This window comes from Apus apus, chromosome 25, assembly GCF_020740795.1.
Source record: "Apus apus isolate bApuApu2 chromosome 25, bApuApu2.pri.cur, whole genome shotgun sequence".
In the NCBI taxonomy this organism is placed as follows: Eukaryota; Metazoa; Chordata; class Aves; order Apodiformes; family Apodidae; genus Apus; species Apus apus.
In genome coordinates, this window is record NC_067306.1 from 5,155,533 (window position 1) to 5,170,574 (window position 15,042).

Genomic DNA, 15,042 nt, shown 5'->3' on the forward strand with positions numbered 1-15,042 from the left:
AGAGCCAGGGAACTACAGGCCAGTCAGCCTCACCTCCACCCCTGGAAAAATGATGGAGCAGCTCATTCTGGAGGTCGTCTCTAAGCACCTGGAAGAGAAGAAGGTTCTCAGGAGTAGCCAGCATGGATTCACTGCAGGGAAAATCATGCTTGACTCATCTGATGGCCTTCCATGATGGTGGGACTGAATGGTGGATGCAGGGAGAGCAGTGGGTGTGTCCACCTTGACCTTAGCCAGGCTTTGACACTGTGCCCCGTGACATCCTTGTGAGCAAGCTCAGGATACACGGGATAAAAGAATGGACAGTGAGATGGACGACAAACTGTCTACACAATAGAGCCCAGAGTGGTGGACAATGTGCAGAGTCCAGCTGGAGACCTGAGACCAGTGGAGTCCCTCAGGGATCAGTGCTGGGTCCAGTCTCGTTCAACATCTTAATCAACCACCTTGATGAGGGGACAGAGTGTCTTCTCAACAATTTGCTGATGACACCAAGATGGGAGGACTGGCTGATGCACCTGAAGGCTGAGCAGCCATTGAGGGAGATCTGGACAGGCTGGAGAGCTGGGCAAAGAGGAACCTCATGAGGTTCAACGAGAGCAAGGAACATAAAATGCACCAGGACAGGGTAGGAGCTGATCTGCTAGAGAGCAGCTCCATGGAGAAGGACCTTGGAGTCCTGGTAGGCAAGGAGCCCTCCATGGGACAACAATGTGCCCTGGTGGCCAAGAAGGCCAATGGTATCTTGGGGTGCATTGGGAGGAGTGTGTCCAGCAGATCGAGGGAGGTTCTCCTGCCCCTCTGCTCAGCCTTGGTGAGACCTCCCTTGGAGTTTTGTGTCCAGTTCTGGGCTCCCCAGTTCCAGAGGGACAGGGCTGGACTGGAGAGAGTCCAAGGGAGGCTACGAGGATGATGAGCCCAGAGCCCCCAGCCCCAGCAGAGGGGGCAGGTGCCCCCCAGGGTCCCTCCAAGCCCACCCCCCTCCCCCAGGAGCAGGGGCCTGTTCCCGGGCTGCTCAGCCCCAGCCCCAGCTCCCCACAAGAGGAGGGGGGTGGGGGGCAAAGGAACCAGCTGCACATCCCCCCTCAGCTTCTGAGCAGCAGCGTTTATTGACAACGGGGGGGCAACAGCAGGGGGGGCAGAACATGGGGAGGCAGAACATGGGGGGAGGGGGCAGCAGCGGGGGGGGCAACAACAGCGGGGGGGGGCAACAAGAGGAGGGGGGGAACAACAGGGGGGGCAACAAGGGGGGTGGCAACTAGAGGCGGGGGCAACAACAGCGGGGGGGGGCAACAACCGCGGAAGGGGGGGGAGGGGGGAATAACATGGGGGGGGCAACAAAATGAGGGGGAGGAGCAATAACAGCGGGGGGTTAAAGGGGACAACAAGAACCGTACGGGAGGGGGCAAGAACCGCGGGGGGTGGAGGGGGGGGCAGAAGGGGGGTCCTGGGGCGCAGGGTCCGGTGCCAGCCCGTGGGGACGCTGCAGCTCGGCCGCCCGGTGCCACCTCCTGCTGCTGCTGCCGGGGCACCTGGAGGCAGAGGGAGAGGGGACATCCCTGGGGGCTGGGATCACCTCCCGGGCTGGGCCTGCTCCTCCCGACTGGGGATGGGACAGGGACGGGGACAGGGACCAGGTGCCAGGCTCAGCTCCATCACGGGCCACAGCAGCTCGTGCTCCCAGGGCACTGGGGTCACTGGGGCCCTGCCTGGGCTGCTCCGGGGCTGAGGGGTCACAGGACCCCAGACTGGGTTGGGGGGCAGGGACCTTCAAGCTCATCTAGATCCAACCCCTGCATGGGCAGGGACACCTCCCACCAGCCCAGGCTGCTCCAAGCCCCATCCAACCTGCCCTTCAACACTGCCAGGGATGGGGCAGCCACAGCTTCCCTGGGCAGCCTGGGCCAGGCTCTCACCACCCTCACACTCCAGAATTTCCTCCTCATGTCTCACCTCAATCTCCCTCTCACAGTTTTCATCCATCCCCCTCATCCCATCCCTCCCTGCCCTTGTCCCAAGCCCCTCCCCAGCTTTCCTGGAGCCCCTTCAGGCTCTGCAAGGTCTCCCTGCAGGACTTCCCACCTCTCCATCTCTGGTCTCCACGCTTTGGGCCCCAATGCTCCTCTTCACACGGGCTTCTGGCACGGATTTCCTGTCCAGGCTGGTCTCTGGGGCACATGGGCAGGACCTGGTGGTGACCCAGAGCCTGGGATACAGCCCCGAGGGAACAGGTTGTGCTGGAGAACCCTGAACCAGGGGAGATGGTGGCCCTGGGGACACGACCAGCCTCAGGGACATGGCTGGCCTGGGGGGGGTGGTTGGCTTTGGAGGGGATCAGCCTTGGGGACACGGGGGGCCATGGGATGTGATCAGGCTTGGGGACACACAGGGTTGTCCTTGGGGGCACAGCTGGGGGCACGACTGGCCGTGGGGACGCGGTGATGTGGTTGGTCTTGTGGACATCCCTGCCCTTGGGGACATGCTCAGCTCTGGGGATGTGGCCCTGGCACACTCCTCCCCCCATCCTGCCAGAACCCCCGAGTCCTGGCTCCTTGAGAGCCCGAGGAAAACCTGCAGGTCCCTCAGGATGGGGCAGGGATGGCCCAGATGGCACCTCCTCCCACGGAGCCCCCAGAAGCCACCCCTGCTTGTGCCACCAGCCCTGTCCCTGCCCACCTGTGGCCACGGCCTCACCTGGCATCTGCACTTTGGAGAAGCTCTGCACGGGGCTGGGGATCCTGCAGGATCCAACGGGAGGTTTCCTTGGAAGCTTCCAGGCCCAGAGAAGACAAAGGCAGGAGCAGCAGCTGCCCAGGGGGGGAAATGGGGCAGGGGGAGCCAGAGCCCTCAGAGCCCCGGGATCCCCCCACCCACCCAGCTCCTACCACACCTGGTCACCTCCCAGGGGGACAGCCAGATGTGGCAGCACCCAGATGTGCCCTGGGATGGCCGGGGGGGCTCAGAGGGGTGGCCATGGGGGGGCAGGGAGGGCACCCCCAGGCTGGGATGCTTGGAGCTCTCTGCCCCCCCAGCTGGAGTGAGGGGGACAAGGAGAGGGGGGTAGGGAGGGGATTGCAGGGGGGAAACAGGGGAGAAGTGCCCCCCCCACCTCCCTGAAAAGCAGCGGGGGGGGAACAACCAGAACCAGGGGGGCAGAACTGGGGGCCTGGGGAGGAGGGGACAATGGGGGAGGGAGCTGGGACCCCGGGGAGGGGTGACAACAACGGGGGGGACACAGCCCAGGCAGGGACTGGGGGTGACTTTTGGGCTCCACCAAGGGCTCGAGGCTGAAGAGGAGGAGGATCCCCGAGGAAGGAGAAGGCTTTGGGCACCGGGAGGGCTCCCGGGTGGTGGAGCCATCAGCACAAGAGCTTCCCGGGCTGGGGGCAGGTCCCTGGGTGGGCGCTGCTGCGGGCTGAGAGCCCTCTGGGGGTCCTGCTGCTGCTGCTCCGGGCCGGAGCTCCCGAGGGACCTGCTGCGGGTGGGAAGAGGAGGGAAGGGGATGAGGCAGCTCCTGGCAACAGCAGCAACCCCGGGTCCCCTCCCGAGGGCCATCCCAGCCCCCTCCTCCTTCCTGCCCCCCCTCCGGGCACCCACCGCCCTTCCCGAGGCCGCAGCAAACCCCAAAGAGCCTCTTCCAGCAGCCCCGAACCTGCCCAGCCCGGGAATGTCTCCCTCCCCTGCCCCGGAACGGGGCTGGGACAGCACCAGTTTGCGGGGATCCCAGCGGGCTGGGGCAGAGGGGTTCCCGGGGGAAGGGAAAGGGGGCTCCCGGGGGATTGAGGGGTTCCGAGGGAAAGAGGAGTTCCCAAGGAAAGGAAGAGGGGTTAGTAGGGGAAAGAGGGGTTCTTTGTGGGAAAGAGGGGTTCCCAGGGCAGGGAAAAGGGGTTCCCAGCGGGAAAGAGGGATTCTCAGGGAAGGGGAGACCAGGGAAAACAGGGTGCTGGGGCATGGGGGGCAGGCAAAAGAGGGGTTCCTAGGAGGAAAGAGGGGCTCCTGGGGCAGGGAGAATGAGTTCCTAAGGCAGGGGGTGGGGCAGGGAACCCCGGTTCCCAGGGCTCGGGGGCAGGGAAAGAGGGGTTCCCAAGGCAGGGGAGAGTGGATCCCAGTGCAGGGAAAGAGGGGTTCCAAAGGTGGGGAAGGAGGGGATCCCAGGGGAGAGAGGGGTTCCCTGGGGAAAGAGGAGTTCCCAGGGCAGGGAAAAGGGGGTCCCAGCGGGAAGAATGGACAGGGAAAAGGGGGCCCTGGAGAAAAGAGCAGTTGCCGAGGCTTGGAAAAGGGGTTCCTATGGGAAAGAGGGGTTCCTGGGAAAGGGAAAAGGGGTGCCCAGGGAGGAAAAAGGGTTCCTGGGGCAGAGAAAGGGGATTCCCCAGGGCAGGGAAAAGGGGTTCCTGGGGCAGGGAAGGGGGGTTCCCCAGGGCACGGGGCTCACCTGGCATCAGGGAAGGCCGCACAGATCTCCCTCTGCTGCTGGGGGGCTGGGCAACGCAGCTCTGGAGCCCCCCCGGGCAGGGGCATGTGGGGCTGTGCAGGAGAAATGGGGCTGTGCTCACCCCCGGGGGCTCAGGGAGGTCCCCACCGTCCCCAGATGCCCCAGGCCAGGGGGGCAGGGGCTGCCTCACCTCTGCACCCGCCTCCGCTTCAGCACCGGCACCCTGGAGCTGGGGGTGGGCTTGGGGATGGAGGAATCGCCCCCCCTGGCAGCCAGCGGGATCCAGGAGCTGCAGGGACGGACCGAGGGTGAGCGCCCAGGCTGGATCCTCCCCGGGGCTCTCCCAGGGCTGGGAGACAAGCGGGCCCAGCAGCCACCTGCAGGGAACTGGAGCCACAGGGAACCCGCCCGGCCCGGGGGGAGAGGACTGGAAGACAGACCCAGAGACCTGGGCTTCTCCAGGCTGGAGAAGAGGAGGCTCCCAGGAGACCTCAGGGTGGCCTTCCAGGATCTGAAGGGGCCCCCCAGAAAGCTGGGCAGGGGATTTGGAGGGGGGGGGGGAGGGGGAGGACTGGGGGGAAGGGATCAAAACCGGAGGTGGGGAGATCCCCATCAGAGCTTCGGAAGAACGAAGGGATCTTGAAGGGCCCTTCCAACCCTAACGATTCCCTGGTGCCAACAGGGATCAAGCCTCTGGAGCTGGGCACGGGAGGTGCCCCTGGTTTCCCTCTCCAGGAACCGTTGCCCAGAGCTCCAGGAGGAGACAGGGAGACCTACGGGTGTCCTGGCTGTCCAGGGCAGGTCTTCCCCTCGAGGGCGGTGAGACCCTGGAACCAGTCCGATCCACATCCCCAGATTTCTGGAAGCCCTCCCGGGATGGGGATGCCAGCCCCTCCCCGGGCAGCCCCTTCCAGGGCAGAAATTCTTCCCAGCATCCAGGCTGAAGCTCCCCTGGCCCAACTCTCTCCCACCCCCTGCTCACAAGCTCCTCTCCAGCAGCTGCAGAGCCAGGAGGTCTCCCCTCAGCCTCCTCCTCCTCCCCAGGTCCCTCTGGGCAGAGCTGGGCGGATCCCCCAAGGACTCTCCCACAGAGCAAGAGCCTGGAGGGGGGGTCCCCAAAGCCCCTCCCGGGCAGCACTGACCTGGGCAGGACGGGGCTGTCCTGCTCGTCCGGGAGGCTCCGGCTCTTCTCCCAGCCCGGCCCTGGGGGCGGGCAGGGGGCAGCGGGCGGGGGGGAACCGTCCCCCCGGCAGCTCGCGGGGCTGCGGGGCAGGGCGCGGGGGGGCAGGTCCGGGGCGGTGCAGCCGGGCTGGGCGGCCGCCGGGGCCGGGGACCCCCGGGGCTCGGGGAGCGGGCAGGGCCTGGGGGGGCAGCAGGACGGGGCTGGGGAGAGAGGGGGGTGCTGAGCTGCTGCTGCCGGGCAGGGGCTGCCCGGGCTCTGCCGCGCCTGCAGAGCCTCTGCTGCTTGGCCGCCGCTTCCCTGCCCGCCTGGCAGGCGGGGAATGCGGGGAGTTCCCGCTCGGCAGGTTCCCTGCGGGATCTCGAAGGTCCTCCTCCTCTTCCTCGGGCTGGCGCTGCGGAGCGGGGCGAGCTGCGGGCAGCGCGGGGCAGCGCCGGGCGCGGGGGCAGCGGGCACCGGGACAGACGCCGCTGCTGCAGGAGCAGGGACACCGAGTCACCTCCCGCCCCCAGCGCCCCCAGCCCCGCGGCACCCCCGGCCCGCCCCGCACGGACCTGCCCTCGGCCAGCGCCCCTCGCCAGCCCCACCAGCCCCATCCTGCCCCCCAAGCAGCTGCCCCGGGGCCCTGCCCGCTCTGTGCCCACAGGGGGGTCTGCAGAGCCCCCAGCTCCGCTCTCGGGGCCCGGAGGAGGAGGAGGGAGCGAGGGAGGCAGAGCTGGGCCCTGGGCAGGCACAGGCTGCAGCCGGGAGGGCAAGTTGCCCCCGCAGGAGGGAAGAGGAGCAGGAGCCAGCAGAGAACCGCTGCCTGGCTCTGCGGGCAGGAGCGGCCCCACGGGGGGGCTGACGGGCACACGCACCGCTCCCCCTGCCAGGGGCTGCTGGGGGCTCCTGCCGTGCCCCGGCCCCAATCCCCCCTCCTGGGGGCTCCTCGGGAGAACCTCAGCTCTGCCCCCACCCCCAGCTCCTCCCGCACCCCCAGACCCAGCGGAGGGGACAGCACCCGCTGTCCCCAGCCCTCACCCTCGCAGCCCGGCTGCATCCTCCGCCCTGGGCTGGCCCCGCTCGGCCCCACGGGGACGCTGGCAGACACCCCGCCCGGGGGGCTGGCAGACACCCCCGTTGGCTCCAGCCTCCCAGCAGCCTCCTGACGGACCCGGCGCTCCAGCTGCTCCACCTGGCAGGCCATGGCAGGGCTGAGCAGGTTGGCAGCCCTCAGCAGGGAGCTCTGCTTCTGGACCACGCTCAGGAGGGCGCCCAGCAGCCTGGCAGGGACACACACACACCAGGAACCCCTCAGCAGGGCGGCTTGAGCCAGGGGCACCAGCACCAGAGGCTCAGCACCACCAGCAGCACCTCTCAGACACCTCCTCAGGAGAGACAGAGCCTAGGGGCAGAGGCTGGGGGGACAAGAGCCAAAGATCTTGCAGATCCCCCAGCTGGAAAGCTCTTGCTGGAGAACCTGGGCTGCCAGGGGTGCCCCTCTTGCTGCCCAGGGACCACCCAGCACCCACACACGTGCTGCCAGGCTTCAGACCCTTGGCAGCTCAGCTCCAGGCACAGCTCAAGGCCAGGCTCCCCCCCCCAGAGACCTTTCTGCACAGCTTCAGCCCTCCAAGATGCTGGGGGCAGAGCCAGCAGCAGCAGATGGAGCCTTGGCAGAGCTGCCTTCAGGACCAACCACGGGGCTTGTTCTGGCTCCCCGGGAGCCCAAGCCCTGGTGGGACAGGGCAGGCAGTCGTCTGCAGGCACAGGCCTGGTCCCACCTCCAGCCAGCCCAGCCCTGGGGTGGCCACAGGAGGCTGGATGACCCGTCCTGCACAGGCACACGGCAGGACCTGCCTGTGGGGGCAGCTGGGGGACACTCACGTCTCCATCTGGCAGCAGGACAAGCCCTGGAGCAGGTGGCTCGGGTGCTGTGGCTGCAGCTGGAGGGTTCCTGGCTGCTGGGCTGCTCCGGGGCTGCTGGGCAGCATTTCCTCTGGAGCCTGAAGCCAAAAATCCTCACTCACCCAGCCCAGGAGGGACCCCAGTGCCACCCGAGTTTGGGCCCCGGCTGCTCTGCTGCCTGGGAAGTCTCTCCCAGCGTCTCCAAGCCAAGCCCACCGGGGACCTGAGCCCCCCCAGCCTCCTCTGGGCCCCACGCCGAGCCCCCGAGCTGCCCACCCCTCCTCTCACCTGCTCCTCTGCTCCCAGCTGAGGACCAACAGGCCACCCAGCCTCCAGCTGCTCTCCATCACCCTCCCTGGCATCAGCCAGGCCTGAGGAGCAGGGCCTGGGGACAGGGGCCTCCAACCTACAGAACCACAGAAGCATTTGGCTTGGAAAAGACCTTGAAGATCATTCAGCCCAGCCCTTCCATCAGCCCTGCCCAGGCCACCCCTGCCCCATGTCCCTCAGCACCATCTCCAGGGCTTGGAAACCCCTCCAGGGATGGGGACTCCCCCCCTGCCCTGGGCAGCCTGGGCCAGGCCCTGACAACCCTTGCCAGGGAGAAACTGTTCCCAAGCTCCAACCTCAGCCTCCCCTGGCACAACTTGAGGCCGGCTCCTCTCGTTCCATCACAGAAGCCACGGGAGAAGCCACAAGCCCTGGCGCTGCACAAGACGTTTTGGGGGGCATCCAAGAGATGTGGCCCTGGGAACCCAGCTCCCCTCACGCTCATGCCCTGGGGTCCCCCAGGCTCTGAGCTAGACCTGAGCCCAGCTGAGACAACGGTGCCCACCAGCAGAGCAGCTCAGCTGCTTCCCCACAGAGCCCAGGCTCTGCCCAGCACCACAAGCCTGCAGCCTCCTGGAGCCGGGGGACACCAGGAGGTCACCCCACGCCCCCTGTGCCCCCCATCCTCACCTGGGCAGCCCCCCCGGGCTGCAGGTGAGGGCAGGTGGCAGCGCCGGCGCCCGCTTCTCTGCCTCCTGGTGGGCGCGGAGCTTGGCCCGCAGCTCGGCCACCTGCAAGGCAGGGGCAGCTGCTCAGAGGGGGTCCCGGCCCCCGGCAGCTCAGAGGTGCCCAGCAAAGCCCGGCCCAAGGCAGAGCCCTGCCCTCCCCACCAGCCGCTCACCTCTGCCTGCAGCTGCTGGCAGCACACAGCGTGTTGGCAGCGGGGGCAGTCGGAGCTGAGCTCCTTGCTCTTCAGCTGCAGGGACAGGGCAGAGGTTCAAGCAGCGCCGGGGGAGCACGTGTCCCTCCCCCAGCACTGAGCACCCCAGGACTCGGCCTCCTCCAGGGACCCCCCAGAGCCCCGGGCTGGCTGCAGGGGACACCAGCTGTGCTCAGGGACCTGCTGCCACAGGCAGGAGCCTTGCTGGGCTCTGGCCTGAGGGGCTTCAGCAGAGGACACAGCGCCTGCAGCTTCACCCCCTCTTGCTGCCTGCAGTGCTGTCCCCAGGGCTGCAAAACTCCCGCTGGAGAAGGGAGGCACCCCCGGCCCTCTGGGGAACAAGGCTGAGCAGCAGCAGCTGAGGGAGCTGGGGGCGGCCAGCCTGGAGACAAGGAGGCCGAGGGGAAGAGTCCTGCTGGCCCTGCCGGGGCTCTCAGCAACCTGCTCGAGTTCCAGAGCTCCCTGCTCCCTGCAGAGGGGCTTGCGCTGCCCGACCTCCCCAGCTCCCTCCCGCCCCCCCGGGCCAGCATTCTCCCCATCGCTTCCCCGAGCAACACGCACCAGGCCCCTTCCCAGCCCTCCCCAGCAGCTCCCAAAGCCCCAGATCCTGCTGGCACAGGAGCCTCACCGACTGCTTGATCTCCTTGGCCCGGCTGGCGTACTTGAGGGTGTTGTAGGTGTCGTGGTGGGCCAGCCCCGAGGGGCTGACGGCGGCGATCACGACGGTGCGGCAGTTGCCGCCGATGGAATCCTTCAGCAGGCGGGTCAGCTTGCTGTCCCGGTACGGGATGTGGGTCTTCTTGCTCTGCAGCAGGAGAGCAAGGGGCTGCTCAGCTCCCAGCCCCGGGGGGCAGCGCCAGGAGCGGGGCCAGCAGGACCAGGGGGTTCTACTCTGCCCTGCTGAGGCCCCAGCTGGACAACAGGGGCCGGGTCGGGGCTGCCCAGCTCCAGCAGAACAGGCCACCGCTCGCCCTCAGCCACCCCGCACCCCAGAGCCCCTTGGGGCCCCCCCAGCAGGGTCACCTTGGCATCAGCCAGGGCGTTGATGACATTGATGAGGGCCAGCAGGGAGCGGTTGATGTTGGCCCCCTCCCGCAGCCGCTCCCCCTTGGTGTTGGCCACCGCAGCTCGCTCCGAGCCTGCCAGGTCCACCAAGCTCAGCTTGCCCACTTGCAGATCCTGAGCCAGGCCACCAGCAAGGTCCTGCTGCTTCACGTAGACCTGCGAGGACAGGGCTGGCTGAGGCTGCAGCTCGGGAAGGCGCGCGGGGCGGCTGCTGGGAGCCGGCAGCACCCGCTGCACTGCCGAGGGAAGGAGGGCAAGGAGGAGCCCCCAGGCTGGGACACTGAGCAGGGGAAAGAGACACTGGCACGGCAGAAGACAAGCCAGCAACTCGGGGACGGCAGCAGCAGCTCCCGACGGCCAGAATTCCCGGCCCAGGGGGACAGGACGGAGGGGACAGCCTGCCCGGGCCAGCGGGGGCAGCGGCACGAGCCGGCGACCGCCGGCCCCTCTGCCCCGGGGGGGCTGCTTTGGCTCCGGCCGAGAAACCACCAGAGGCAGGAGCACCAAGGGACCTTCCAGCCTTGGCAGGTGCAGCCCCGGGCTGGGAGCGCCGGGCTGGCCAGGGGACGTGGCCACCAGCACCACCAGCACGTGCCCTCCTGCTGTGGCCACGGGCCCACCCAGCCCCCTGCCCAGCCACTGCCACTGGCACCTTCCCTGCGGCACGGCAGGAAGCCCGGGAGGCCCAGCAGGAGCCCCTCGCCCCCCTAGGACACCCCAAGCACAGCCCTCACCTGGAAGATGGCGTGGGAGCGGGAGGAGGTGGCGTTGGCATCGGTGGGATGCTGCGTCCGGTTCTTGTTGCCGCTGGCCAACATCTCCAGCAGCTGCTCTGCCGAGCTGGGCTGGGGGGAAGGAGCAGAGGGGGCTGGGACCAGCACAGCCCCCGGGCAGCACCGGGACAGCCCCACCCTGAGCAGCCACTGCGGCTCCGCCGGGGGCACCCGCAGCTCGGGGAGCCCTTGGTGCCAGGCAGGAGCCCCCCAGATGGCTCCTTCCTGCTGGGGAACCATGGAAGGGGCTGCCTTGGAAAACGCCTTGAAGATCATCCAGCCCAACCCTTCCCCAGCCCTGCCCAGGCCACCCCTGCCCCACGTCCCTCAGCACCATCTCCAGGGCTTGGAAACCCCTCCAGGGATGGGGACTCCCCCCCTGCCCTGGGCAGCCTGGGCCAGGCCCTGACAACCCTTGCCAGGGAGAAACTGTTCCCAAGCTCCAACCTCAGCCTCCCCTGGCACAACTTGAGGCCGGTTCCTCTGCTCCTGTCACTTGTTCCTGGGGAGCAGAGCCCGACCCCCCTGGCTCCAACCTCCTCTCAGGCAGCTGCAGAGCCAGCAGGTCTCCCCTCACCTCCTTGTCTCCAGGCTGGACACCCCCAGCTCCCTCAGCTGCTCCTCCTCACCCTTGTGCTCCAGCCCCTTCCCCAGCTCCCTTGCCCTTCCCTGGACACGCTCCAGCCCCTCCATGTCCTCCTTGTCCCCAGGGGCCAGACCTGACCCCAGCATTCCAGGTCTGGCCCCACCAGTGCCAGCACAGGGGATGATCCCTGCCCTGCTCCTGCTGGCCACACCACGCCTGGTACCAGCCAGGATGCTGTGGCCTTCACCCCCCCCCGTGCCCCCCAGCACCCGCTCTCAGAACTGCTGCAGGCACAGCCTTGCCCAGCCCTCGTGCCCGTTTTTAGACCCACCTGGTGCAGGGAGAGACCCTGAACCACCACTCCTTTCTCAGGGTCCTCCCGGATGGCCAGAGGGCCCTTGGGCTCCAGCAGGTCATGGATCTCTTCGTTGTAGACCTGGAGCAGGAACCCCAGGTAAGGCTGAGCTTGGGCTCCCCAGCACTCGGCAGGGGGAGGAGCTTTGCACCCCAGGGTCACACACAACCTGGTGTCCCCCAAGCCCAGGACCCCGGGAGCAGCTGCCGGGGCTCTGCCTGCAGAGGACAGCAAGGGGGGCTTCAGCAGCAAGTCACTGTCCCACCCCCACTGCTCCATGGGCCATGGGGAGGAACTTCCCTGGCTCCAGGAGGCAGAAACCAGCAGCCCCAGGTCCCCCAGCTGGCTGGCTGGGCCCGCCTGCAGCCGGGCTCTGGCTGGGCTGGGGACACCAGGCAGAGCTGGCAGCACAGCAGGGACCCCGAGGGGGGCACCACAGGGGCTGCAGCAACCACAGAGCTCAGGGACAGTGACCCGGGGGCAGGAGGGGACACGGCTCGGCCGCAGCGTTACCTCCTGGTAGGAGACCAGGACCTGGCAGCTCTTCTCCCCCTTCCTGGCCTCCAGCCGCTTGTAGAGCTCCACCATGCTGAGGTACATGATGCCGGGGCTCTGCTCCGAGCCCAGCATGGTGTAGGTCTTCCCTGCTCCTGTGGCGCCGTAGGCAAACACTGGGAGGAGAGAGGGGGGCTGGGTCAACCCCCCTTCAGGGAAGGGGAGCAGCGTCGCGGCCGCTCCTCGCCGGGAGGAGCGAGCAGAGAGCAGAGCTCCCCGCAGCAGCCTGTGCTGGGGGCACTGCCAGCCTGGGGCAGACAGGGCAAAGCTCCCTGCCCTCCCTGCTGCCTGCACGGGCCTTCGCTGACACGGCCCCTCATTCCAGCCTCTCTCCTGCAGCACAGCCAGAACCACTCCACAAACCATCACCCACTTGCTGCTCAAGTCCCCCTGACCCTGCCCTGCCACAAGCCCAGCAGCCCCTTCCCCCCCCTCCCCAGAAGGGCTTGTTCCCCCACATCCACCTCCAGCCCCTCCATCCCCCCTCCTGCCGTGCCAAGCGCGCTCCCAGCAGCACAGAACCACACACCTTGGCTTCCAGACCTTGCAGCTCCTCTCCTTTCCCACCCCAAGCTTTCCACACCCTCTTGCAAGCACCCCTGGCTGGAGGGACCCGGAGAGATCACCCAGGCCAGGCTCTTGTGGGAAAGGGAGCCAAGAGGAGATGATCTCCTCCAGGGGCCAGGGCCAGATGGCACATCAGGGGGAAAGGTTTGACCTCAGGCTGCTGACACCCTGGCCCAGGTCACCCAGAGAAGCTGCGGCTGCCCCATCCCTGCAAGTGTCCAAGGCCAGCTGGGATGGGGCTGGGAGCCACCTGCTCTGCTGGGAGGTGTCCCTGCCCACCAGTCCCTGCTGCCAGAAAACGCTTCAGCTTCTGCTTCCCCTCCCTTCTCTGCCCAGGGCAGACCCCATTGCCAGCCCAGGACCATCCCCAGCCCAACCCCCAGCGCTTGGTGCCACCAAAGGGAAGGCCACACGTTCCTGCTTTGCTGTGCTGCCCCCCCTGCCCAACTGCCGGGAGGCTTCCAAAAGCAGCCCAGGGGTCCTGTGATCCCAGCCAGGCCGGGAGCAGACGGGCCAGGAGCTGCCCAGGGAGCCGAGGCGTTTGCTGGGTCTCACCGGAGCAGTTGTAGCCCCCGAGGACACTGTCCAGGAGCCCGCGGGTGCTGTGCTGGAACACCTCCTCCTGCGTGGCCCCCTCCCCGAACACCCGGTCGAAAACAAACTTCATGGCCTTGCCCCGGGGCTGGGGCCCGCGGGGGGGCCGCAGGCTGCCGGGGGGGCCGCCGGGCTCCTCGGGGTTGAAGACAAGGACGTGCTGGTCCAGGAGGTGCAGCAGGGGGGGGCCCGGCCCGGCCCCGCTCGCAGGGGTTGGGGGGCCGCACGCGCACCAGAACGGCCACGGGGCCCTCCTCGGGGGGGGGGCTGGGGGGCACGGGGGGGGCCGGGGGGGGGCAAGGGGGCATGGGGGGGCCCGGGGGGGGGCAGGGGGGCATGGGGAGTGCTGGGAGGGGAAAGGGGGGCATGGGGGGAAAGGGGGAGGGAACGGGAGAACTGGGGGTGCGGGAGGTGGGAAACGGCAGAACCGGGGGTGCGGGCACAGGGAACGGCAGAACCGGCTGCGGGCACAGGGAACGGCGCCGCCGGAGAACACAGCTCTGGGCTCGATCGTCCCGGAACCACGGGCGCTCTGGGGGGTGGGAGCGGGTCAGCCGGGGGCAGGGAAGGGGGGGCTGAGGCTGGGCAAGGCCTCCCCCCCCGGGCCCCGAGAGCCGCCCTTAGAACCCCCCTCAGCCCCCCCAACGACCCTACAGCCCCGCCGGCCCCCGCAGCCCCCTCCCGCAGCCTCCCCAGCGACCCCCCTCGGGCCCCCACAGCCCGACCCCCTCTTCTCAGCACCCCGATACCCCCCACACCCCCCCTCAGACCCCATCGCCCCCCTGGCCCGCACTCCCCCTGCCCCCCGCAGCGGCTCCCCCCGAGCCCCGCAGCCCCTTCCCGGCCCCCCCGCCCCCCTCCCGAGGCCCCTCCCGCCCCCACGACCCCCAACCCCTCTCACCGCCGCCACGGCCGCTCGCGCTTTAAACGGTCCCTCCGGCCCCGCCCACAGCACTGATTGGCCGCTCGCGCCACGCCCCGCCCCCCGGGCCTCGTGCCCCCAACGGCCACACGTGGGAGCTCGTCCTGGGCTGGGATGCGGGACCAGGGGCTGGGATGTGGGACCAGGGGCTGGGATGAAGGACCAGGGGCTGGGATGAAGGTCCAGGGGCTGGGATGAAGGACCAGGGGCTGGGATGAAGGTCCAGGGGCTGGGATGCGGGACCAGGGGCTGGGATGAAGGACCAGGGGCTGGGATGCAGGACCAGGGGCTGGGATGAAGGACCAGGGGCTGGGATGAAGGACCAGGGGCTGGGATGCGGGACCAGGGCCACACCTGGGAACTCATACAATCAGAGAATGTCAGGGGTTGGAAGGGATCTCTGAAGATGTCCTGATTTGAACCAGGATGAAGCCAAGTTTCCTTTTACTGATTATTTCTCCTTCAGTAAGATTTCTTTCAACCAGCACCAGAGCGTTCCAACTAAGGCTGGTAACACTGGGATGTGTCTCTCACTGCTGGGGCTTCCAGGTCACATCTTCACTCTGCCGGCTCAGACACTACGGGGAGATCTGTGACCCCCCTAGGAGGCTGAGTTAGACAGAGCAAAACTGGCCAGAGATGTTCCCTTCCATAGAGCTACGTGAGCTCAGAGGAAGGTCAGAGATCCCAGATCTCTTGTTCCCCAGGTTGAGTCTGTTTTTCCTGGGACCTTAATCAGTGAAGATCCCTCCTTTTTCTTTGTCTCGACCCAGGAGCTTTATCCTCCCCATCCCAGGGTGTGTGTGAGGAGCTGAGTGAGGAGCCACGGGGCTGGTTCTTTGTTGTGCTGGGCCCAAACCAGGACAGGGAGAGCTGCACGAGTACGTGGGGGGGGGGACATGGGTGGACACAGGTG

General features: G+C 67.8%; 1 protein-coding gene across 1 annotated transcript; it reads right to left on the reverse strand.

Annotated features, from left to right (window-relative positions):
* Positions 1 to 4,618: 4,618 nt before the first annotated feature.
* On the reverse strand, positions 4,619 to 13,512 carry KIF18B (kinesin family member 18B). The gene is given in 14 exon segments (XM_051640092.1): positions 4,619 to 4,721; positions 5,575 to 5,793; positions 6,470 to 6,874; positions 7,479 to 7,531; positions 7,788 to 7,905; positions 8,460 to 8,560; positions 8,671 to 8,745; positions 9,338 to 9,514; positions 9,733 to 9,930; positions 10,509 to 10,619; positions 11,465 to 11,569; positions 12,002 to 12,159; positions 13,166 to 13,400; positions 13,402 to 13,512. Coding segments are annotated over 14 exon segments (2,169 nt in total).
* Between the last annotated feature and the right edge of the window lie 1,530 nt (positions 13,513 to 15,042).